Source organism: Plecotus auritus (assembly GCF_963455305.1).
Source record: "Plecotus auritus genome assembly, chromosome: 7".
Taxonomy (NCBI): Eukaryota; Metazoa; Chordata; class Mammalia; order Chiroptera; family Vespertilionidae; genus Plecotus; species Plecotus auritus.
The window spans coordinates 31042300-31068962 of NC_137774.1; the positions used below are offsets into that span (position 1 = coordinate 31042300).

Genomic DNA, 26663 nt, shown 5'->3' on the forward strand with positions numbered 1-26663 from the left:
AAAACCATGTGTTCCAGAGAGTGTCCTGAACAATGAAGCTGGTGGCCAACCAACAACCAGGATCTCCAGGTTCATTCGCAGGCCTACCAAGAAGCATGGGCAAGGTCAAGGTGTGGATTAAATATTTGATGAGCCCTGGTTGGGTGACTGAGTTGGTTGGAGCTTCATCCCATACACCAAATGGTTTCAAGTTTGATTCCTGGTCAGGGTACATACCTAGGTTACAGGTTCAATTCCCAGTCAGGGTGTGTATGTGAGGCAACAGATCAATATTTCTCTCATATCAATGTTTCTCTCTCTCTCTCTCTCTTCCCCCCTCCCCCCTTCTTTTTTTCTCTCAATTCAATAAACAACATATCCTCAGGTGAGGATAAAAATATTTGATGAATACATGGATAAACATTTAGAAAACAATAATCTCCACCCAGGTATTTGAGCAGGGGGCGAGAGATGATAAGTCTTTTGACATCAAATCACAATTGGAAGTCCCACCAGTGTTAGCAATCATCTTAAACTTGGGGCAGAGTCTGACTGGTAATGTCAACACCGAAGACCGTTTGTGTTGTGCTCTTACCACGTGACGGCCTCAGATTTGCACTTGCCCACATAGTCACTTACTCGTCTAATTCTTCCCACATCCCAGAGTTCTGTTCTGGCCCTCGCGTCTGCTCCATCTACTCTCCTATACACAGATGGCTTCTAGATCTATATCTCTAGCCCCGACTCCTTTCATAAGCTCTTGGTTTGATTAGGGTGTCTAAGTGTGCAGCCAGAAATGATACAGATATCACCATCCATCACAGGCAGGCTTAACAGCCTCAGGGACATGGAGGGCCCTCGGGGCAGATTCTAATGGCGTTTTGGCAGGGGAGGTTGGCGGAGACAGGGAGACCACTACAGTGCAGCATCTGAGTGCTATTTGAGCACAGAGTGCAGACTGGAGCATTCGAGTGCGTTTATTGTTTCAACAATGCACATTTCCCCAGCTCACATACAGCAAGGCACTGGGGATGCACAATCTGACAGACACAAGCCTTGCTCTCAGGGAGCTGTCGGTCTCTGGTGAGACAAGGCTGAGGGAGGCTCAAGCAGGAAGTTCCTAAGAGGCAGGTGTAAGGAGCGGTGATGCATAAGGGAAAGCAAGTCTTATAAGGAGGGTTTTGTGTCTCTTAGAATCCCACTTCATCCCGTGAGCTCTCCAAGGCTGGGCCAGGTCTTGCCCGTCTTCATATTCCCGGCACAGTCGGTGCTCAGTGAACATTTGCTGAAGGAATAAATGAACGCACAACGTGTTGTAAGGAGCTCCTTGGATGGATGGGAAGGTCTTCTTAGAGACCATGCTCTTTGAACAGTATTTGGAAATAGAAAGATACCTTTGCCAGGCAGATAAGACAAATAAGGGGTTCTGGGCAGAAGGAATAGTGGGTGCAAATGCACCCAGGCAGAGACCCAAGAGCATGAGCTATTTGGTGAATGGGTCTCCTTTCTGGAATGTAGGGTACACAAGGGTCAACCACAGGCAGATAATGCGGCTGAAGAGGGGGCATGGGGCCCGTGGAAGAGGGTCTCAGAAGCCATTCTAAAGGGCTGGCATTTTGGAAATTACAGTAAACCCGGGAGTGTGAGGGTTTTAGGCAGGTTAGCGATGTGACTACTATGCGTGGGGCTGAAGAATGGGCACCAACAAGGAGCATGCCCAGAGCCTCTCTTCTAATGTTAGGGCTGCTATTTACTCCAGCTCCTGCAGAGCAGGGAGCAGCTGCCAACCTGAGGCCCAGGGTTGTAGTCTGATTTTCTCCCCACAGATAGATCTGGCTCAAAGCTGAGCCCTGTACTCCCCTGGCTATGTGACCTTAAGCAAGCTACTTAACTATGTTTCTGTCATCTGGACCGTGGAGGTAACCCTGTCCCCCTTTCGGGGTTGTGGGACTAAACGACAAGAGTCTCTGCAGCTTAGTGCCTGGCAGGCAGTGAGCGCTCAGAGAGCAGTAACCTTTTGTCTCATCTCCGGGGTTCTGCTCCTGCTCCCAGCACATTATCCCAATGCCTGTCTCCGGGGGAGTTGGTCCTGAGGTCTCGCAGGGGCTTCTGTAGTGGCTGAGCTAGTCGGGGAGGGATGGGGAACATTTCTCAGGTTGTCCGCAAAGGCAGGGGCATACCTTGACTTCATTGGGGTTAGGGCAAACACTGAGTTTAAAAAGGCAATTTGGTCTGGATTACAAAAGAAAATGGAAGCATACTGAAAGGAGTGCGTGTGTAATTTTGCACGGGTGGGATGAGTTTTCCCATGTGGAAGGACTTTTCCATTTGCATAAAGTTCAAGGCAGGGTTCCTTTAAGTCACCGGTTCCTCCTGGGGCTCTCACTCAGGAGTCAGTTTCCCTAGCACGATTCACACCGACTTCGCAGGGGAGAGCCTTCTGCTCCCTACAGTCTTGTCCCCCCTCCTGACCTTCTTTCACCTTGAACTTTGACCTCAGGCAGGGGAATCCTGGGATGGGATCCATGTAGACGCCATAGACTGTGGGATGCACCATGATCTTTTGTGCCACCAAGAAAGAAAAAGCAGTGCCGATCGATCAGTACTGTGAGATGCAGCGCATTGGGGAACAAGCCCTGGTTTCAGAAATGTCACAATGTGAAAACACAGGCATCTTAGAAGCAATGAAACACAGTGTTTGAGCATCAAGATCAGCTGGGGAGGCTAGGCCAGTACTCATGGCAGGATGGAAATGTACAAAGGGGGACCGACCCCCAAATGACACTTGGCTTCCCATTATTTAATCACTTTATGAGAAAAAACACGACTACAAAGGCTCTATGAGGACAGACCCTGGCTCTGCTGTGTTCACCGCGGTGTCCCCATCACTTCACGCATAGTAGGTGCTCAACAAATATTTGCTGAATGAGAAACCAAACAAAGCCACATTATACAACACAAGGAAAAACACAGAAAAGAAAAGAAGTCATTCCTCATCGCCCCACTGTGGGTCTTTTGGCTTATTTCCCTTCAAGTCTTATTTCCTATGAATACGCTCTTTCATATACATGTAAACATAACGGATTATCAGATTTAGCTCGGGGATGTGCTTTTGTATTTCTCTATTAATATGAATGAAATGATCAAATGAGATGATGCGGAAATGCTTTGAAGACTGTAAAATGTTTAACGAAATATATTATTATTAGTTATAATTATCATGGCAACACGGATCTGAATGAGGCTGATTTTCTGCGAACATACTTCAAAGCAAATAACGAATTTGCCCTCGAAGCTGGGAATGTGTTTGCTCCCACCCACTGTGGGGAGTCCCTCTGCTTCACACCAGGGAGGGAAAGCAACAGAAGGATTCGTGGAAATCATCAGCTCCACCTTCCCACCCAGCCCAGACATTTCCTTTTACTTATTTATCTACTTACTTATTATTTTTTAATTTATTGAATCGATTGGGGTGACACTGTTCAACATGAACATACAGGTTTCATGTGTGGATTTCTATGTTACAAGATCTGTGTAGAGAAATGTCTCCAGTGTCACTGATGCAGGGGAAGTGGGGATGGGGGAAGGATACGTGCATCTCTCAGGCCAAAGAAATGGCCATCTGCCAAGAGCTTCCTTCTCTCTGACCTTTGACCTTCGCTAGTGGCCAGGCAGAGTGACCCTGCGGGTTCAGAGAATGCTACTTGCCTCCCCTCATGCTGATAGCAGTGTGGACAGAGATGTCAGCCCAGGTAAGTCACTCACGACGGGTGTGGCCGTTACAGTGAACAGCCCACAGAGTCCCATTTACCTTGGGCAACGAGTCAGAAAGTCACCTTTAGAGTCAAAGAATCATGCACACAGTGAGTCATTGTCTAAGCCACGCCTGGGTCTCTGAAGGGAGGAGGGTTTGCTCACACAACACACAGAAGGCGGGACTGACCAAGATTCTCTCCTGGACCAAACTCTAGCCTCAGGGTTGGCCTACAAAGACCCGAACAAACACTACCATGGTCTCTGACAACCCAAAGCTACATCCTGAGGCTGAGCCTAGCCCCCTGCCCCCTTAGAGGCCCTGTCGGAGAAAACTCAAAGCTGTCAAAGAACTGACTATTTGTTCCTTCCTGCCAATCCCTGAAGATGGGCCTCTGTCTCCCCGTGTGTATGGGAGGGTGGGGGCCTAACGTGGATGAGCGCCAGCTGGACACTCAGACGGGTTTCCAGTGGACCAACCTGTCCTCTACCCTCTCCGTAATGTTTCACTTCCCTGACTGCCGTGGTCACCTCTGGACAAATCGGAGTTGAGCTCAGTTCATGCCGAGCCCTCTTTCCTCTTGCAACGAGTGTGCTGCTGGTTCAAGTCTGCCCTTGCCGCTTTGACGAGGGTCCAGCTTGGCAGTACGCAGAGGCAGGCTGTCACACCTCGGCTAATCGCTTGGGCTCTGGTGCATCCAGACTGCCTGTCCACCTGCACGCCTCGACTGCATTTTTACTCTTTCAAATTTTTGTTGTTGTTGTTAATCCTCACCCAAGGATATTTTTTTCCATTGATTTTTAGAGAGTAGATAGGAGGGAGGGAGGAGGGGGGAGAGAGAGAGAAACATCGATGTGAGAGAGACACATTGATTGGTTGCCTCCCACACTTGCCCTGACTGGGGCCAGGAATCGAACCTGCAACCCAGGTACGTGCCCTTGACTGGGAATCGAACCCTTTGATGCGTGGGGCCACGTTCTAACCACTGAGCACACGGCCAGGACTCTCACTCTTTTAAAAAATTCTTTCAATTACTGTTGACAGCCAATATTATGTTAGTTTCAGGTGTACAGCATAGAGACATTTGTATAACTTATGAAGCCATCACCCCCAATAAGTCTGGTACCCACTTGGCACCATACATAGCTATTACAATATCATTGACTGTATTCCCTATGCTGTACTTTACATCCCCGAGACTATTTTTCTGACTCAAATCCTCAGCACTAAACTTGGCTCCCTGCTGTCTGGTTCCTGCCCTCCTTCTTTGTCCTTAAGGGGGAGGTTTCCTAGGGACACAGCTCACTTCCCACCTCGCGCACACCCTCACACACTCCATTTCTGCTCCCAACACCTGTCTCAGTCCCTGGGCCTGGAAGGCCGGGCCAGCCTCCCAGCCTCCTCTGCCCCAGCCTCAAAGCTGCCGCCCACCCACTCGGTGCTGCAGTGGAGGCTGGACTTGGCCTTCAGCAACTGCCCAGGCATTAAGTACAGCTGAGGCCTATACCATCAATTTCCCTCCAGAGATTCAGAACTATAGCTCGCTCACATATTTAAACCCAGTTTCTAATACAGAATAGCCGTTTTGTAAAATGGCTAAAGAACTCCGGTCAGTACTAGATAAGAGACGACATTTGAGTTATATTTAAAAAACAAGCTGAACCTGTAAGTTCTACGCGCACCTCTTTGCTGATCACTCCTTCATGTTCTCCCGGATTCTCCCTTTCTGACTCGCGACAGCGGTGTCCCCACCACTCACTGCCCTCACTCCTTGCCCCAGGCCTCCCAGGGCGAACTGTCTCATATGATCTGGTTTAGGACTTCCTCAGAGTCACAGCCTCTCCCGCTTTTATTGCAGGTACACCAGGGACAAGAGAAAGAAAGAGTCCCGACTGAGAATTCGTGAACGGTCTCCCTTCTAAGATGTGAAACCCATGTCAGACATGAGGCGGGGCCAGTCCTTACTCCACTGACACTCAGGGTGGATGCAGCAGTCCTGGTTGCTGGGAGGGGCCCTCCCCGGCACCAAATCGAGAGAGCAGGCAGGAGCCCATGCAAGAGGCGTTCTTCCACTTAATTCTATTACGAGAGTGATGCTCCATTCCTTCGCTTTTGTGTAGGCAATTTTGAATTATATTAACACAAGTGATGCAACATATCAAATCCTGGTTAGCAGTTTCTCAGAGCGTGTACTGTTCCCCATATCCCCGCCCCCCACCAAGAATGGTTGGGTATAAAAAAAAAAACCCAACCAATTCAGTGAAAAAGACAATAAGCTGGGTTTCCTTCACACCCTCTTTTGGGAACCGACATGTGGTACCTGAGAATTGGGTCACAAAGGTTAGCCAACACTTTCTCTACTTTCAGGGTGAGTCCCTTTACTGAGCCCAACTGTGCTCCAGCCTCCTGGTGGATTTAGAACCTTCCAGAAGTGGGAATCCCATTTCTCCTCCTCCTGACCCCTCTGCAGGCAGCCTGAGAGGCCGAGGACCCCTGACCAAGGGAGCCCAGGAACTTACCCTTTGCTCCTGCGTGGCCACAAAAGTCTGGAACCCTGGTGCCACCCCAAAGCCCAGCTCTTGGATGAAAGGCGGCTCAGACTGACTGTGGATCTGAACTTTCACTCCTGCTTCAAACGTCGTTTCCTCTGGAAGAACAAAAAGGGACAGAGCCATGGGTCAGAGACAAGTGCTATGGAGTCCTGAGACTGAAACACTCAAAGGGACACTAGAGAGGCCATGTGGTCGGCAGACTAAAAGCCCTCAAAGTTGACCCCCCCTTATTCCTGGAAACTGTCAATAGGTTACCTTCCCTGGCACAGGGACAGTGCAGATACTAGGAGTTAGGGATCTTGAGGTGGGGAGAATATCCGGGACGCTCCGTGGGTTCCAGTGTAATCACAGGGTCCTTGTAAGAGGGAGGCAGGAGGAGCAGGGTCAGAGAGAGAATAGGAACACGCTGTGCTACTGGCTCTGAAGATGGAGAGAGGAGCCACAAGCCAAGGGATGTAGGCAGCTTCCAGAAGCTGGAAAAGGGATTTTCCCTGGAGCCTCCAGAAGAAATGCAGCCCTGCCAACACCTAGATGCTAGCCTAGAGAAACCCCTTCTGACCTTCTGGCTTCCGGAACTGTCAGACAATACATTTCTGTTGTTTGAAGCCCAGAAATCCGCATTTCTGGAAATTCTGGTATGGGTTGTTTGAGGCCAAACACATTTGGGCAAGCAGTGATCTAGTCAGAGAGGGCAACTGACTCGCACAAGGTCACACAGTAAGCCAAGAGCAGGGCAGGGCTAGAAGCCTGGTCCCCTGACTTACTTACAATCCACCACTCTTTTATTTTTTTGTTTTGTTTTGTTTTTATTTATTTTTATTTTTTAAGGTTCTTTATTTTTTTATTATTATTTTTAAAAATATATCTTTATTGTTCAGATTATTACAGTTGTTCCTCTTTTTCGCCCCCATGGCTCCCCTCCACATCACCCTCTGCCCTTACCCCGCCCCCCCCTCCCCATTGTCCTCATCCATAGGTGTACGATTTTTGTCCAGTCTCTTCCCGCACCCCTCACACCCCTTTCCCCTCTTTCTACCCCTTGCGGCATGGTTTATTTCATGCTGGCAGATGCCCTGCTTCATGGCTCTGGGGTTCTGAATGAGGGCTGGAGAAAGGGAACAGGGCTTCACTGTCATATTCCTTCCAGCCCGGCGCCTGGAACGGAGCAGAACTCAGTCATGGCTGAATGCAGCAAATGAGTGAGGAAGTGTCCTCGGCTGAGTCTACTGTTTTCTGCCCTGGGACCAGCTACGAGTCTGCTCAGGGTCTGACTGGACACTGGGAAACACCACACCACACCACACGCTGCCTAGCAACAGGCTCCCTCCCATGTCTTGGCCTCGGGAGGTCTCACAGTAGCAGTAGCTGGGACTACTCACACAACTTTTGGGTCCCCAGGCCAAATGAAAATGCGGGGCCCCTTCCTAAAACATCACTGCGGGTTAAGACAGCCATAGCAGAACATGAAACCCTTCTGAGCATGGGGACCTGTGACTATATGGGTCGCACATCCAGGAAGCCAGCCCTGCAATAACCCGCTTGGTGCTGAAGTATTTACATTCTCTCATTCCTCTCCTCTCTAAATGATTCAACACGGAGCTGGCCCCAGTGCAGTGAAGGATTTGTTTACACAACAGGGATACCAGGATTCAAAGCCCCAGGGAGCGAGCGAGAGCACAGAGAACGGGGAAGTTACTACACACACAGTGTTAGGAACCCTGGTTAATTGGGACCAGGCTGACACCCAGACAGCTTAACATGAAAGATGATGTTGAATCAGGAGGAGGGTGGTGGAGCTTGTTCAACCTGCAGAGGCTGGGTCTCTCTTTCATTTTTCAGGAGCGCGGCCATGGTGGCAGAGGCGAGGTCTACCTGCGGTGTTTTCTGCTCATGCAGAGAGGAGAGGGCTCTGCGGGGGGAGATGGGGAGATGGGGCCCAATGGGCAGAATGCATAATAGGGCAGGGAAAGTACATCGCAATAAAAGAAGCTTAAATCTTTCATCTTTGCAAATTACAGGAAACACGCCAAGGAAATAAACACTGGAGAGAAGTGGGAAGGGAAGCTGCTCGGAAAATCCGGAGAAATGTTCTAGGCTGAGGCAGGGTGGTGCCTGATACAGGGCAATTTTATGCTGGACGAGGCTGACTTTGTGACAGTGGCCGGGATGGCCAGCTTGGAAGGAGAAGGTGGGGAGGCAGGCCGGCCGTGTGGTGGTGGGGGTCCTCTGTGCAGTATCGCTTCCGTTTGTCTGTCCCCTGGCCAGTCCTCTCCACTGTGCTCTCCCTGGAAGCCGCCCTGGCAGAGACTGCACTGTTAGGCTCCCTCACCCTCTGCTTCTGGTTGGGTTCAGTCAATGGTGGCCCAGGTAGGGGACCAGAGTGTGTGTGTGTGTGTGTGTGTGTGTGTGTGAGAGAGAGAGAGAGAGAGAGAGAGAGAGAGAGAAAGAGAGAGAGAGAGAGAGAGAGAGAGAGGAGAGAAAAAATAAAGGCCTAGGGCAGCCGTGGGCAAACTACGGCCCGCGGGTCGGATCCGGCCGGTTCGGCTGTTCTATCTGGCCCGCGGAGCCGAAAGAGCAGAGGGTTCTCTTGCTCTCCCCTCCGCTCCTTTACTTTGAATTTATATTAGTTCACACAAACACTCCATCCATGCTTTTGTTCCGGCCCTCCGGTCCAGTTTAAGAACCCATTGTGGCCCTCGAGTCAAAAAGTTTGCCCACCCCTGGCCTAGGGTCTATGACTCATGGATGCATAGAATTTTGGAGCTAGGAGAGCCCTTGACACTTTTTAAATTCAACTAACTTCTCATCTTTCAGGCGAGAACACTGAGGCTCACAGAGAAGACAGTGGCCACTGGCCACATGACAAGTGGGGGCTGAGCAGAGCCCAGGAGCCAGGCCCCTTAACCCCTGACCCTCCTTGCCCTTTGCCAGTTGGCTAGAAGAGGCAGTGGTCCCGACAACAAACCAATAAGGCTCCACGTTGGACAGGGGCGGAGGGGAAGAGTAGCTGAATTTATAGTGGGCTTAGCAGCCTGTGCTCGCTCGCTCATCTCCGAGTTCAGGGCACAGCTCACTGAGCATGAGGCAGCGACAATGATAGGGACCGAGGCCCCAGCCCTAGCCCTTGAGAGTCCTGGTAGGAAGGGTCTGCCATACGCTGCTTGGGTGGTCACCGAAGGGCCCATCTTGGCCCCTCATGCACTCTGGGCTCTTACAGAAAAATCCAAGCAGGCTAAGGTGGGGCCTGGGAGGAGGACCAAGGAGATACGGGCTCTGAGATCACAGCTCTGGGTTTGGTTCACAGCTCACTGCTTAACAGCTGTGTGACTTTGGATATATTATACTGCCTCTCTGTTCTCTTTGCTAAAATGAAGGCGTGCTATCTCTGTTGGTTTTCAGCTCTAAAATTCTGTGAGCTGGGGCTCATGCACCAGTTGCCGAACCTCACTGCCTCTCATTTGAATTTCCTGAAAAAGAGATTTCTGAACAAAAGACATGCTGTTCTGCACTCACATCAATTCAGAAGAGGCTGGATTTTCTAGAGACCACCAAAGAATCTACACATCGCTGCCTGGCTCAAACTGGGCGATGTGTGTCTTAATCTCCCTGTCTGCCCCTCCCCTGCCGGACAGGCCCAGCTGAGCAGCATGCCTAGGTAAGAACACCCAAACCTGGCACAGAGATGGGCACGCTCACGCTTGATTGCCTACAGGTGCCATTTAGACGCCAGGAGAGCTTCTGGAAGAAATAAAATCAACATCGTGTCCCCATGCTGGATGGGATGCAATTATGTCTGATCCGGGCAGCATCTTGGTGTAGCTGAGTGTTCGCACCAACAGCTCCTGATCCAGATGTTATCAAATGGCTATGAAAGTTGGGTGAGGGCTGCAAACCCCAGCCCCTCCTGCAGAGCCTCAAAGCACACTAGCATTTTAAAGGCCCTAGGACACGCTGCAGCAAAAACATGCTATCCTCCGTTATACCAAGTGCTGCCCAAGGCAACCCTTTCCTTTTGTTTTAATTTTCTTTAAAAAACTTTTTTAATTGATTTCAGAGAGGAAGGAGAGAGAGAGAGAGAGAGAGAGAGAGAGAGAGAGAGAGAGAGAGAGATTAACATCAATGATGAGAGAGGATTATTGATCAGCTGCCTCCTGCAGGCCCCTTACTGGGGATCGAGCCCACAACCCAGGCATGTGCCCTGACTGGGAATCGAACTGTGACCTCCTGGTTTAAAGGTTGATGCTCAACCATGGGGGCTGGGCTCTGTTTTAATTTTTAAGCAACACTAGCTCTTGGTGGAAAGAGTCAAGGACCAAATCAGAAGATATGGATGGAAGCCTGAGTTCCAATACTTCTTAGTCTTGGGAGAGTCATTCAGCATCTAGAGGCTTGCTTACCACATCTGTTAAATGGGCTAATCTGTTAAATGAAGAACTGCTCTGTCTATGTCCTAAGAGTGTATGTATAAGGACCAGAAGATAGAATGCTGGCGAAGTACCTCATATACTGCAGAGTGATGTACCCGTGTTGGGGAAGGGGACAGTTGATGCCAGGACTTAGCTATGCAACAGAGAAGAGTGGCTACACGTAGCACACGCCTCTTAAATATAATATTTATAAAACATACATCAGTGAAGGCAACCCGGGTGGAGTTGGGTCTGTTCTCATTACAGAAAGATTTATTCCAAGGATTCTTTAAATGAGTTTTCCTGGTGCATTCAGGCTCAGAGATTATAAAATACTTGTGAAGAAGGCTGATAAGTCCGGGTGGACGACTGGCATGCAGGAGACACCACCCTTGAAAAGCTGCCAGGAAGAGTCCTGTCTCTGACATTATAGGGGAAGTTGGTGGATGATTAAGATTCTATTCATAAAAACCCTGTTCACAAACACCGGTGGAGGGAATTAGGTATAAATAACCAGATGGCCGAACAGATCGGGTAGATAGATTGCAATGTGATTATAGAATTCAAAATCATTCAAAGCATTACCGAACACATAGCGACTTCTTGTTACTATTTTCTCAGTCACTGACTATAAAGAAGCATGGCAGTGTTCGTGTGGAGATGATGTGGGAGAAATATCCAGATGTTAAAAAGTCATTGTATTTCCAAGGGGTGGAAACAGTGGTCCAGCTCAGAGCTTCCCATGCTAGGATGTGAGCCACCTGGAGACCATTGGTTACAATGCAGATTCTGGGTGGGGCCTGAGAGTCTGCATTTCTGACAAGCTCCCAGGGGGCAACAATGCTGCTGGTTGGAGGACCACACTCTGGGTAGAAGGACTCACAGGAGAACATCTGTGTGTTAGCAGATCCCACAAGGGCCGTGTGATCTGGCCTCTGCCTACCTCTGCAGCCCTGGGGCCCATTCTGAGATTCAGCCACTGCAGGACACCCTGGGATGTTCTTGGCCTTCGCTCCTGACTCCCTTCCCTCTCCCTGGCATCTTGCCTGCCACGGCCTACTCCTTCTCTAATTCCTACAACTGCCTAGCCACCTGGGAAATAGGCCTGAGACTAAGAGCAAAGGTCATCTCCCCTCTGAGCCTCCCCCAAGATACCCTTTCCTCCCTTCCAGAACCTACTGTCCCCTCCTTCGTGCTCCATCTCTCCTCTGTCTGTCATAGCACTTGATGACATTTAATTGTTCACATGTCCCCTGACCAGACTGTGAGTGCCTGGCACTCCTTAGGCACTTTACATGAGGGCTACTGGATCAATGAACATCCATCTGCTACATAAATGGAGCCTCAACATGGTTCCTAGATTGTGAACAATTTGAAAGCCTGGCCTGGGCCTTTTTATCTGTATCCCTGTGTGCCTGGCACACAGTAGGTGCTCTTGGTGATTTATTGGCTAGGCAGACATGAATGCTGAGGTGGGTCTGTTTCACCCACCTCTGAGATGTTCCCCTCAGCCTTTCACCTGTCTGGCTGGGAGTTTTATTTTTTATTTTTTTTAAATAAATCTTTATTGTTCAGATTATTACAGGTGTTCCTCTCCCCCCCCCATAGCTCCCCTCCACCTGATTCCCCACCCCACACCATGCCCTTACCCCCTGCCACTGTCTTCATCCATAGGTGTAAGATTTTTGTCCCATCTCTTCCCGCACCCCTCACACCCCCTTCCCCCTGAGAATTGTCTGTCCACTCCCTTTCTATGCCCCTGATTCTATTATATTCACCAGTCCATTCTGTTCTTCAGATTTTTTATTCACTTGATTTTTAGATTCACTTGTTGGTAGGTATGTATTTGATGTCATTTTGTCGTTCATAATTTTTATCTTTGCCTTTTTCTTCTTCTTCCTCTTCTTAAAGAATACCCTTCAGCATTTCATATAATCCTGGTTTGGTCGTGATGAACTCCTTTAGCTTTTTCTTGTCTGTGAAGCTCTATCTGACCTTCAACTCTGAATGATAGCTTTGCTGGGTAGAGTAATCTTGGTTGTAGGTTCTTGCTGTTCATCACTTTGAATATTTCTTGCCACTCACTTCTGTCCTGCATAGTTTCTGTTGAGAAATCAGCTGACAGTCGTATGGGTACTCCCTTGTAGGTAACTAACTGTTTTTCTCTTACTGCTTTCAAGATTCTCTCTTTGTCTTTTGCTCTTGGCATTTTAATTATGATGTGTCTTGGTGTGGTCCTCTTTGGATTCCTCTTGTTTGGGGTTCTCTGCGCTTCCTGGACTTGTAAGTCTATTTCTTTCACCAGGTAGGGAAAGTTTTCTGTCATTATTTCTTCTAATAGGTTTTCAATATTTTGCTCTCTCTCTTTTTCTGGCACCCCAATAATTCGGATGTTGGTACGCTTAAAGCTGTCCCAGAGGCTCCTTACGCTGTCTTCATATTTTTGGATTCTTTTTTCTTTTTGTTTTTCTGGTTGGGTGTTTTTTGTTTCCTCATATTTCAGATCTTTGGTTTGATTCTTGGGGTCCTTTGATCTACTGTTGAATTTCTGTATATTATTCTTTATTTCAGACAGTGTATGCTTAATTTCTGACTGGTCCTTTTCCATTTTTTTGGCATTCTCATTAAGATCTTTAAAGGTCTCACTAAGTTCCTCAGAGGTTTTTAGAAGATTCTTGAGTAACCTTATAAATGTGGTTTTGAGCTCTATGTCCAGTAGTTTGCTTTCCTCCATTTCTTTCATTCGTGACATGTTTCTTTGTCTCCGCATTTTGCTGCTTCCCTGTGTCGATGGAGTGGTTTTCTGTGGTAGGTGACCAGTGGTTCAGCCTATCACCTGAGGTGGACGCTCTTGGTACACCCCTTTGTGGGCTGAGTGCAAAGTCTTGGTGTAGTTAAGCCTTGATTGCTGTTGGTACACTGGGAGGAATTGACCTCCAGGCCAATTGGCTGTGAGGACCCACTGTGTCTATAATGGAAGAACTGTTGTGCTGGAGACACGCTTATGGGGCAGGACTTGTTCAGTGGGGCTTTGGTGCTCACTGAGTCTGCCTCTTGAATGTGTCACTTATGGATGTGAGTAGTTGAAATCTGGTGTCGTCTCACACTGACCACTAGATACACTAGCTTCTGGATCTCCAATGGGGTGCAGGTCAGCTACTGTCTGAGGCCACCCAGCAGGAGCTACAGCGAGAACTACAGTTTTCTCCTCTTTGCTTGGGGTTTGGAGGTTTTGGAGCTGTCTGACCAGAGCTGCAGTTTGTTAGGTTAAGCTGTGATAGGGCAGACCATTTATACGCAAAAGCTGCTGCATGGAGCTTGGGTGGGTTTGTAGATTGTGTGGGGCGGGGTCTCAGGGAGTCACTAGGCTAGGGCGTGGCAAACAGCGATGACTGCCAGTCAGCCGTCTCTGCGTCTCCACGTTTCTAAGTCCCCGCATCCCGCACCCCAGCGCAGTAAACAATGATTGCTGCGTGCACCTCTGCAAGAAAGCCACCCTCACTTTCCGACCCGATGGCAGACAGTCCAACTTCTCCCCATAGGAGTTTGGGTCCCCAGCTTCTCCCCAGAGACTGGAGTTCAGAGTAATCGGGAGCTTGTCTCCCTTCGGGTTGAAAAAAGCAGTGCACCTAGACACCCGCCGCTAGCCCAATTCGCACACCTCCGTACCTCAGCGCTTGTGCACGTCTCACTGCTCTTTTCTCTTTCCTTCTAGTTGTAGAACTTCCACTCAGCCAGCTTTCCCATGGTTCTGGGTGATAGACATTTTGTCTTTTAGTTGTAGTTTTGAAATTGTTGTGCGAGGCAGCAGTTTAGGTGTTTACCTATGTTGCCATCTTGGTTCCTCCCTGGGAGTTTTATTTTTTATTTATTTTTATTTAATTTTTGTTAATCCTCACCCGAGGATATTTTCCCACCGATTTTTAGAGAGAGTAGAAGAGAGGGGGAGAGACAGAGAGAAACATCAATGTAGAGAGACAAATCAATTGGTTGCTTCCCACATGCGCCCTGACCAGGGCCAGGGATCAAGCCGCAACCGGTATGTGCCCTTGACTGGAATCAAACCCGGAACCCTTTAGTCTGCTGGCTGATGCTCTATCCACTGAGCCAAAAATCAGCTAAGGCCTGGCTGGGAGTTTTAACTGGAGCACATATATTTTCTGCCTAGCACTTAGCAGGTCTTCTCGAAATGATGCAAGTCAGGTTTCTTCTGGCTGTGCAAGGGATGCTGACTCCAGTGGGGCTTCTGACTTACAACATCGTTTCTCCAGGCACCTGTAGAGACCCACCATCCAGCACAGGGCTGCTCTGCTGCATGGCCCGGTGCTCAGGACTCTCCAAGTTCAGGTCACAGCCTGCAGCTGTACTTCTAGGGAGGCCCTCAGCACCAGGCGTCAAGGCCAGAGTTTTCCCCGGGAAAGTTGTTGGAGAAACCATAGCAACCATCTGTATCCGCTCTTGCTGTGATGGGGAAAGGGGAATGAGCTACCCTTGATAGTTGCTCAGGCCTTCCAGCTTCGTGGAAAATTCATGATTATTTTAAATTTAATTTTTATCATAGCAATACATGTGCATAATTTTACAAGCCAAATGGACTGCAAGACCGCCAATGACCAAGAGCTGTGCCCTGCTCCACCTCTCCCCACACCCCAAATCCCACTCCTCAGAGGCAGCTGTTCCTTCTGGGATTTCCTTTCATATGTTCATGGACATCAACTGCTTGGCAGTTATTTCCTGGTTTCTAAAATGTTTATATATTCTCTATTGAAGTCCCACCGTGGAGATGAGGATGTAGGCTTCTTACCTGAAGTGTCCCACCATGTTTACGTTCCTTTTACCTTCCTGTACATCGTTTTATGATATTTTGTTTAAGTCGGTGTCCAGCTCTTACATGATTATGACTGTGACCATCCCCCCAGCTTTGTGGTAGATTCTGCTTCTTCTTTCTTTCCTGTGTAATTATTTTTTTTTTACCGTTTCTTTCTCTTGGTTTGGCTTGCGAGGTATCGTGTCACAGATATGACAAAGACAAAGTCAAACTCATAGAAACAGAGCATAGAAAAGTGGTTGCAAGGGGCTGGGGAGAAATAGGGAGAAAGAAGGAAGTAGGGAGAGGCTGATACAAGGTACAAACTTTCAGTGAGAAAGTGAATAAGATCAGAGGATCTAATGTGAAACATGATGTCTATAGTTGCTAACACTGTATTGTATAATTCAAATTTGCTAAGAGAGCAGAACTTAAATGTTCTCATCAAAAAGTATATTTGTGAATATATTTAAATATGTTTGACTATTGGAATACATTTGAAACCAAATTCTACCTTCACACTTCACTGGTAGCTTGCTGGATATAGAATTCTATGTTAGCTCATCCGGGAAATGCAAATGAGATATGACCTCACACCAGTCAGAATGGTTATTATAAAAAAGTCAGCAAGTAACATGTGCTGGCCAGGGTGTGCAGAAAAGGAAACCCTTGTGCACTGGTGATGGGACTGCAAGTTGGTGCAGCAACAATGGAAAACAGTATGGAAATTACTCAAAAACTAAAGATCGATCTACCATATGACCCAGCAATTCCACTTCTGGATATTTATCTGAAGAAAACAAAAACACTAATTGGAAAACATGTGTGCACCCCATGTTCATGGCAGCATTATTTACAAAAGCCAAGTTACGAAAGCAACCTAGGTGTCCATTGATAGGTGAATGGATAAAGAAGATGTGGTATATATACACAGTGAAATATTACACAGCAATAAAAAGGAATGAAACCTTGCCATTTTCGACAACATGGATGAACTTAGAGGATATTATGCTAAGTGAAATAAGTCAAACAGGGAAGGACACTTATATGTGGAATATAAGAAAAAACCCCCACAAATTAACAAACAAAGCAAAACAAAAACAGACTCATAGAAACAGAGCAAAGCGATGGTTATCAGAAGGGAGGAGGGTGGAGGAATGGGGGAAAAAGATAAAGGGGAATACACTCAGTAATACTGTGCTAAGTTTCCATGGTGACAGATGATTACTAGAATGGGCGGGGGGCGGGGGGAGGAAGAGAAAGCACATTGTAAGGTATAAAAATGCTGACTCACTACATTGTACACCTGAAACTAATACAATATTATATATTCCCAACTATACTTAAATAATAAAATAATTCTATCCCAGAAAAGCAAGTCCTCCTCCCTTTCCCCCACCCCCAATTTGAAAGCATTGTGCTATTGTCTTCTGGCTTAAACTCTGTTGGGAAGTCCCAGGCCATTCTGATTCTAGATCCTAAGTGTATGACTTATTCTTTTTTTCTTTCCAGAAACTTTTAAGGGTTTCTGTTTATCTCTGTTAGCCTGAATTTTTCAAGGATGCATCTTAGTCTGATTGTTTTGCTATTTATTGTAGACAGGACTTGTTTCGCCACTTACGGCAGATAGGTGAATGCGTTTGATATGGAGAATCACGTACTTCAGCTGGGAATTTTTCTTATGTTATTTCTTTGGCAACATCCTCTCCTCCATCTCTCAGTTTTGTTATTCTAGAACTCTTAATAGTAGGAGGTTGGACTTCTTGGATTTACCCTCTCATTTTCATATTTTTTCTCCTCCCATTTTCCATCTGTTTGTCTTACTTTTCAGGAGATTTCCTCAATTTTAATCCTTCTGTGAGTTTGAAAAAAAATGTTTGCAATCATATTTTTTTAATTTCAAGTTTTTAAAACTTCTTTTTTGAATGTTACTTTTTAATAGCATCCTATTTAATAGCTCATGTTTATGGATGCAGTACCATCTCTTATCTCTTGAGAATTTTAATTAAAACAGTTTGATGTTCTTTCTGTTCCCTGCATTTATGTTTTTCATTTACCAAACACACAGTGCCTACTATTATGAAGACACTTTTCTTAGTACTTCACAAATATTAACTCATTTCAATCTTCCTCACAACATTACAGCGCAGATAATAACGTTAATGCCATTTTACAAGTGATGGAAATGAAGCCCAGAGAAGTTAAATAACTTGCCCAAGGTTACACAGCTGGTAAATTGTATAGCCGGGATTGGAACCCAGGCTCTAGTCTGGCTCTACAGCTTGTGCCATTAACTAGTATCTCTATTTCCTCCAAGTTTCTTTCTTACGTGGTTTGTTTTAGATCCTTCCCCTGGCTCTTTGGCTGTCCATAGTGAAGAGGTACTTCAAAGCTGCAGCCATTCCCTATGTGTGGGAGGACTTACCAAGGGACCTCACTCTGGAGTGAGCTAACCAGGCCGTTTTGTTTGGAGATTCCTGACTGCCATTCTGTGGGGGTCATTTCTCTTGAGCTTGTTAGTGTCTCCAGGAAGGGATTCCCCCAGAATCCCATTTGGGGGTGGGGGTACATTAGCCTGGCTGGAGGTCTCACTACTCAGTAAGCCGAATTTCAGCTCATCTCCCTGTTTTCTGTACAGCACCTCACTCATGCCCTCAGCTTGGCCCAGTTTCCCCAAACCCAGAGCCCGTCTGTTTCAATCTTATTTTCAGCTCCAGGTGGAGAGAGATTTGTCCAGCTGCTTTGGGCCATGGGAGGCTATCTGGAGGACTTAACAGCTTCTCTTACGGATTTTAAATTAATCCTCCCAATTTTAACTCCAACGCTCATCCCTATCTTCAGGAGAATCTGATGCCTTCAAGCCCTGATCCTTGCTTGAGCTTCTATGCTGAGAATTGATTGGCTTTAGTTGGTTTCCCAGGGCCGACTGTTATCGCCAGCCTCGTCGGCTCTGAGAGCCAGATACCATCTGCTTTCCATCTTCTACACGCTTGCTGACATCTACTGTAATCTCCTCTCCCATCCACTTTGCCGTTAAAAAAGGAATGCTTCCTTGCCATTTAGGTGGGTTTGGGGAGGAAGTGTCCATAAACACTGATGTCCAACCCACCACGTTCAACCAGAAGTCTAGATCGCCGACCTCCCCGAGGCTCTGGCTCAGCAGACACGTCATGGGCTCCCTTCACCATCGGTGGGTGGGGTGGGGGTGGGGAGGGGGAAAGATGCTGCCAGGTGTTCTCTGTGAGGTACACAGCCACAGAACCAACCAACTCTGCTTGCATCCCAATTACTCAGTCTGTCCAATGGTTTCACACTGGGATCCTTGGAGCCCTGGGCTTCTCCTTAGGGAATGTCCCACGGTGGGCCAACCGCAGTGAACATGGAGAAATCAAACCGGGCTCCCGCCTCCAGTTGAACTGGAGTGGCTCTGCCTTCTTCTGTTTTATATATTGAGGCTGTGCAAAAGCGTTTGCTCAACACAAGGATTCTGCTATTGCAAAGGCAAAAACAAAACATAGAACAAAACAGAAAAGAACATCAGCAGGCCTATCATTACAGGCCATTCTCTCTTCAGAGGTGTCACTGAACCTTTTCCGCCCCTGAGCTACTTTCAAGGGAGTGCCTTTATAATCACATTTTGAACATGAAAGGAATGTAGTGAGAGGAGAGTTGCTTTTGGGTTCACAAGTGGATTTTCCACTTGGTTCGACTACTTAACGAGTTGTGTGCTCTTAGGAAGCTTATGCAACCTCTCTGGGCTCCAGTTTCTCTGTCTTTCAGGGATTATAACCCTTGGCAGCAGGGTAATTGGGAGGATTCATGGGACAGAATATTCACGGCACATAGTAGCTCCTCATTAAAGTTAGTGTCTCCCTCATTCTGGCCTCATCAGTGTGCATAGCAATTTTTTCTCTCTCTCAACAAAATATATATTTATTAACTTGGTATATGTAAGTGAGCCAGACATCCAAGATATCTAACCTCTAGAGCAGTGGTTCTCAACCTTTCTAATGCTGCGACCATTTAATACAGTTCCTCATGTTGTGATGACCCCCAACCATAAAATTATTTTCGTTGCTACTTTATAACTGTAATTTTGCTACTGTTAATGAATCGTAATGTAAATATCTGTGTTTTCCGATGGTCTTAGGTGACCCTGCTAGCGGTTCTCAACCTGTGGGTTGCGACCCACAGGTTGAGAACCACTGCTGTAGAGCATATGTTTTAGTAAAAGGGGAGAGACAAGAAAAAATAAGTAAATCATATTTATACTTGAAGGTGACACATGCATAGAGAAAAGGAAGCAGAGCAGATGAAGAGAGGCGAGCAGTGGGGTGGAGTGCAATTTTAAATAAGGCGGTCAAGGTAGGCCTCACTGAGCAAAGACTTGATGGAGATGAGGCCACATGGGTCTGAGCGAAGAGAATTCTAGGCGGAAGGAATGGAGAATGCAGATGCCTAAAAACAGTGGTCGGCAAACTCATTAGTCAACAGAGCCAAATATCAACAGTACAACGATTGAAATTTCTTTTGAGAGCCAAATTTTTTAAACTTAAACTTCTTCTAACGCCACTTCTTCAAAATAGACTAGCCCAGGCCGTGGTATTTTGTGGAAGAGCCACACTCAAGGGGCCAAAGAGCTGCATGTGGCTCGCGAGCCGTGGTTTGCCAACCACTGCCTTAAAGTGACAGTGTTCCTGGAATGTCCCAGAAGCCACAGGGAAGCCACTGTGGCTAGACTCAAGTGAACAAGGGGACAAAATAGGAGGTGATGAGACAGAGGGGAACAATAAGGGAGCAGATATTTACCTCTGTTAGAGCATAGACTCTGAAAGTCACACCTTTGTTTAAACATATAATAGCAAATTCATTTTTCTAAAATACTAGGATTTGGAGAAAACAAGGAGATAATATTTGATAAAAATATATTTTGCCAAGGGGTGAATGAAGGATAGAGGGAGACGAGAAAGGGAGGGGCCCTATTGGAGCCTCTCTATCCAGAAATTGAGTTCACTAAAGAGCTCCCTGTACAGGACCTGGGCGGGTAACTCAATTGATTAGAGCATCAGGAAGATACGCCAAGGTTTCGGGTTCGATCCCTGGTCAGGGACACATACAAGATTAAACCAATGAATGCATAAATAAGTAAAACTACAAATCAATGTTTCTTTCTCTCTTCCTCTCTAAAAATTAAACAAAGAAAAAAAAGAAGTTTATAAAAAAAAAAATAGAGCTCCCTGTACACTGATTCTAGTTTCCTCAGCTGTAACCCACGCCCACCCCTCACCCTCACCCTGATCCCTACCTCCCGCAGCATGGCCATTCGTGAGACAATCTTTTGTGGGAACTCCTTCCAGCTATTATCTCCCCAGCTTCCTTAGGGCTCTCATGTCCTTCCATGAACTCACTCCCTGGTCACTGATTGGTCCAGGGGCGGGCATCAGACTGAGCTGGACCAATGATTCCCTCCCGTTTTTTTTTGTTTTGTTTTTAAATAGGGGATCAGTGAGACTCAGTACAGTCTCTTGCTGGTGGTAGGGTGTGTAAAATGTAAAACTACTGGGAACCATGTGTGAAAAAAAAAAGTGTGAAAAAAGCCTGTCTCTGGTGAGAGGGAAATGAAGGGATTCAGAGAGAGGAGAGGCCGGAGAAGGAGGGAGAGATGGGAGGGGGCCTGAGCCCTCTGTTCCAGTTGTTTCCTTGCCCTCCCTCTGTTTGGTTGTTGAAGTTTGCCTTGGATTCTGGGGCAACACGATTCCTTTCATGCCTAAGCTCGTTTGAATCTGGGTTCTCTCATGTGCATCTTAGATAACCCACTGCCGACGTTTCTTTGAAGTTTCTCCGAGGCATCTACACAGAGTTTCACTTTTAACAACCACCCACCTGCCTTCGGTTTAATTTCCTTTAGACAGTGCTGGCCATGAAAGCCACATGTCCACAGTCTAGGACAGCTTTCCGGTTCTTTTTCTATTTTGTAAGCTCCTCCATGAGAAAAGCGGTTTTCACTCAAAGGCATCTGGGAAATAAAGGCGGCATGCGATACTGCTATCTTGGAGGAGTCATGGGAGCGTCTGAAAGCCTCCTGCAATGCATACCCGTGTTTACCTTGTCTAACCAGAGTTTCCCAGGGCTTTTGTATTCTTGGAGCAGTACCATCCCAAAGGCCTGACATCCCACAGGGCCCGCCTGGGGGCACACTGACTGGGCCCACGTGTGACGGAGCCTGCCCTCTTTAAAAGGGCATATTTCCAGGGTGCCCTGCGCAAGGAGGTTTGGCCAAGGGGCATCCTTGTGCATGGTGCTGTCAGCCCAGAGAAAAGCACACTTAGCGATAATTTTCATAGTCGCCCTCTATTCGCTAAGCCTGAGCCCATTGGGCTGGGTCAACCCCATGGGGGTGCCTTTTCCTAATTTACCTATGGGTGCCCAAGGTCCCTTCTATGTCAGAATTACACCCAGAGGGGTCGTTCCCCCACTGCTTCCTTAAACTGCTGAGGGATGAAGCTGTCCACGAGGCAGGGCAAGAATTAGTAGAGACTGCTTTGAGCAGATGAGACGCCCAGATGTTGAGGTGGTTTAGGCCCCCTGTTACAGCTGCGTGACATTGGAGATGCTCTCTGCCTCTGGGGCCATGTGACTGTCCCCCCAGATACAGGTCGTCATGATCATGCTTCCGATCTTCACCCTTGGCCCAGAGCTCCCATTTGGTCCTTCAGCCATCTTGTCAAGGGGACGGGTTCTGTTTGCTTTATTGATCTCTACTTTACGGATGAGGTCACTAAGGCTCACTCCCGCATCCTCAGCCACACCGGGAGCAACGGGAGAGCTGCAGGGTGGATCCCGGGTCTGTCTCTCTGATGCTACTTTCCCGCCCCACGACCCTGTCTCTGTCATCAAGCCCTAGGTGGCCACTCCCCCCACAGACATATTTCCAATAATTCCTCGATCACCACCCCAATATCTCCTGTGAGGACTTAGGCTCCTTTCTCTGGGGATTGAGAGGAGGTGGGAGTGCCAAAGAACCAAGGTATTATCTGTGGGGCTATGCAGCTTGGAGAGGGAGGACGGGGCCTGTCTCCTATGTCCAAGGTGGGCTAGGCTTGGCCGCGTCTCCCACCTTGGGAGCAGGACTCACTTTGATGTCCTCATTTCTCTCCTTTTCCACAGGAAATTCAATAAGCAAATATGTCCTGGTATTTACGAGGCAGCGTCTCTCTGGACCAGGATCCAGCTCCCAGGACCCAGGGCTCTCAGACCCAGGCAGGACTCCGGGATGTTCTGGAGAGCCGGGCTCTGCTGGTCGGCAGTCAGAGCTTACTGGGAACACACACTTCCATTCCCCTGCCAGAGGGGAGGGGCACTGCATGTAGAAGAGTGGGGGGGGGGGCACTGCATGTAGAAGAGGGGCAGGATCGACCAAGTACCCCTGAGCAACAGCAGGTGGGCTTTGGAGGCCTGGAGCAGGGGGAGCTGCCAGGAGGCGAACCTGGAATGACGTGAGTGGTGGCCATTGTACCTTTCAGTGGAAGGAGCAGGAGAACTAACCAGTGTGAGGTGAGTGGCCACACTCAGCTCTCCCCAGCAGGGCGCTCAAGCGAGGATGCCGGGAGGAAGGCAGAGCATGGTGGTGAGGAGAGAGCTTGGAGCTTGTGGTCAGTCAGCCCTGGGGTGGGAGCCTTTGCTGCCTCAGAAGCCTGGAAGGTCCGGGCATGGGAAGGATGGGCTGCAGGAATCACAGGGTGGGGGCTGCGGGGCTGCTTGGCCTCCATGTCCCCGCCCCCCCGTCCCCCCCTCCCACACACATACACACACTCCTCAGCTCCAACCTGAGGGCCTGGGCCTCCCTCCTGCTGGGGGCTTCTCTCCCCTCCACCCTTCCTTGTGGCCCCTCCTCAGGCCCACCCTGTGAGCTCCTTCCCCACTCCTAACCTTTATGCCCTGAACACAGCATCAGTCTTATTTGGGTCTCTTTTACATCCACAGTCCCACTCCTGGGCACCTCTTTACTTTCTCCACCTGGTGGAATTCCAGGTGAGGCCAGCATCCCTGGGCTACTGGCTGCATCACTCCATCTCTGCTTCTGCCTTCACATTGCCCCCTCTGACTACACCCCTCTTATGAGAACCCAGAACAATCCCAAGACCCCATTCAGATGCTGCATGCTAGGGTGCTTTCCCTGAACCTTCCTCTCCTCCCCCAACCCTCCCACCTCCCCCATCCAGGTGGCAGCCACAGCACCGGCAACACTGGGGTCACAATGGACTACCATAGTGTGTCTCCTCTTCCAGTTTGTGATCAAGAAATCAGTCTTTTTTCACCTTAATGTCCTGACTTTGGTGCAAAGCCTGAGGTAGTATATATGGTAAATGAATTATTTGTTGACTAAATAAATGAATAAAGCTTTGAAACCTATAAACACATAGGCCCCCAGGGGTTCCCAGAGGCATGGTGCCAGGCCCCTGAGTCCCTATCCTTTGGATGTCCAACACTGCACAGCCCCTCCACCTTCTTCCAGAGAAAGAAGTCTGCTTTCTTTCCCACTGGGCCTCCTGGCTGGGTGGGAAATTCAATATGACTGGGAGAAGGAGGGGCTGCTCTATCCCTTCCTCTTCCTGAAATCAAGCCAGTCACCTCCCATACATACTTGTTGACTCAAACCTTCCTCAATGCCCCCTCCCAACACCACTTCTCACCCTACCACCTTTCCAACACTCCCATCATCTACTCCTCTCCCATCTGTGAAATCCAAAGAAACTCATTCCAGTCCATGCCGAGGGCATCCCTATCACTCACCGGCATGCCACCAACTCCTTGGCAGAGATCAGTCCTTCATAGATGGGCCAAGACAGCCCACCTAAAGCAAACCAGTCTTTCAAAGTCCTGCTCCCCTCCGCCATCCCCCACTGCCCAGGTCCATGTGCCCAGCTCACCTGTCTCTCCCCAGATGGGCAGGTACTCATCTTGCTGAATGTCCAGCATGATCTCCAGCCCGTTGCCTGTCCCCCCCTTGACCGTGGTGAGCAGAGGTTTGCCATCCTCGCCTGAGTTAAACATGTAACACTTCCCATATTTTGTAAACACCTGAAGGAGAGAAGAGAGAGAGAGAGAAGCACATGGGTGACTTCAGACTGGGCTCCAGAGACCGGTGAGACCCCAGAAATCCAACAACAGGCCAGAGTCCCCACAGCCCATTACAATCAACCCCAGTCAGGGAACAAGGATTCCTCACCCTGACTAATAAATAGCCTGACTTTTGCCACATGGGTTTCTTGCAGGAAAGAACAAAACTGGACACCCTCCGGGTTTGTGGCAATGGGATCTGGTCTCTTCTCCCTCTGAATGCCCCTTCTGTCCACATTGGTAGTCAGCTCTTAACCTTCCAATCTGCACCTCCGGCCCTGAGATCTTTCCTGGGCTCCAGACACACTGATCCCACTGCCTAATAAACATGTCCCAGTGGGAACAAATCTTCCTCAGGCTCCCCCCACAACCATGGTCCCCCCGCATTCTTATTCCCGGAAATAGCATCACTACCTGACAAGGGGTCATATCCTCTTCCTTTCTGCCTGGCTTTTTCTATCACATGCATGTGGCCCTACTTTGAGCAAGGATTTGGAGATAGCAAAAAAGCACAAGCCCTACCAGCCGCCTTCACAATCTATAGGAAGGGTCAGTCAAACAACAGATTCCACATGTTTCTCTGCTGTACGAAATGGCTCCGAGTCCCTCCCTGGCAGGTGAACTATTTCAAAACAGACAGGCCCTACTCTCTTGGCTCCGTGGTGGAGACAGCCGGGACATGATTTTTCAAAGAACTGAGCTTTATCATCATTACTGTATGTAGCCACTGCACTTGGCTAACGAACTTGTCCCCCAGAGAGATGCTCTTAGGGATCGCTCTGATGAATGGACGAGAGCATTTGTAGTGAGCACGCCCACTGCCGGGTTGAACACACCCAGAGTGACCTCGGGGGTGCTCCAACAGAGGTTTCCTTTGTAGACCCACCAATAACCTCTTTGGTTCCAAAATGGTTCATAATATGAATCTTCCTGTCTATCTAATGGGATTTGTAAGTAGGAGTACACTCCAGCTTAGCACCAGGTCACCGGAAATCCTAGCTCCCACTCCCCCTCCATCTGCCTCTTGAACTTCAGAATATCGGGCTGGGGTTAGAATATGCTGTCTACTCCCGGAGTCACCTGTGCTCCCAGCCCTGCCACAAACATGCTGTGTGGCACTGATAAAGGAATCGACCCTCTTTGAGCTTCTGAGGGTGAGGACAAGGTATGAGGGCTAAAAGGGACCTTAGAGATGATCTTGCCCACCCGCCTGATTTCACAGGTAAGGAAATGGGAGACCTGGGAGAGAGGGAGTGACCTGCCCAAGGCTATGCAGCAAGGACGTATCCATCTGGGACACGGACTCCTTGTTCAACCTGATCCTTCCTTTATACCAGCCCCCCTCAGTTTCCCCACTTGCAAGAGGAGATGGAGGGTCTAGGGCAGCCGTGGGCAAACTACGGCCCGCGGGCCAGATCCGGCTGTTCTATCTCTTGCTCTCCCCTCCTCTCCTTTACTTTGAATTTATATTAGTTCACACAAACACTCCATCCATGCTTTCGTTCTGGCCCTCCGGTCCAGTTTAAGAACCCGTTGTGGCCCTCGAGTCAAAAAGTTTGCCCACCTCTGGTGGGGCATTGCTGCTTTTAGCGGATCATTGCCCGAGTGCCTGCTCTGTGCTGGGCACTGGGCTGGCAGCATCAACGCCTCATGAATCTGTCTTTCCCCGTAGAGGAGGGAGCAGACAGGTCCTTGATGCCCCTTTCCAGGCCTGGCACTCATCCTGGGCCCAGGTGGCAGCTCCTGCAGGTGCCTCAGTGTCAGTCCCATCTTTCCTGGTCCCTGCTCCTGGGGACGGGTGCTGGGGCAAATGCACAAAGTTGCCAGGGCAGGGACTCGAAGGTGCCTGCAGCCGTGTCTGAGAGATGGCCGGGGACAATCTACAACAGCCAAGTTCTCTATCAAGTCAGGACCGCCATAAAGAGGCCTCACACCCTTCTGCGGCTTCCGGGTGCCTTTAAGATAAAGGCCCAAATCCTCACTGGGCCTCCCAGGGCTCGGCAGGGGCTCCCTCTCTCCCCTCTCTCACGTGTCACGCACACAGG

The 26663-nt window shown here is 48.6% G+C and overlaps 1 protein-coding gene across 2 annotated transcripts in view; it reads right to left on the reverse strand.

Moving 5' to 3' along the window:
* Positions 1 to 26663, reverse strand: part of ASIC2 (acid sensing ion channel subunit 2) — an 851967-nt gene that overhangs the window by 47212 nt on the left and 778092 nt on the right. For both annotated transcript variants that reach the window (XM_080679281.1, XM_080679280.1), the window contains exons 2-3: positions 24429 to 24579; positions 6253 to 6380 (exon numbers count right to left, since the gene is read on the reverse strand). In XM_080679281.1, coding sequence (XP_080535407.1) covers positions 6253 to 6380; positions 24429 to 24579 — 279 coding nt within the window. The remainder of the gene's footprint in view (positions 1 to 6252; positions 6381 to 24428; positions 24580 to 26663) is intronic.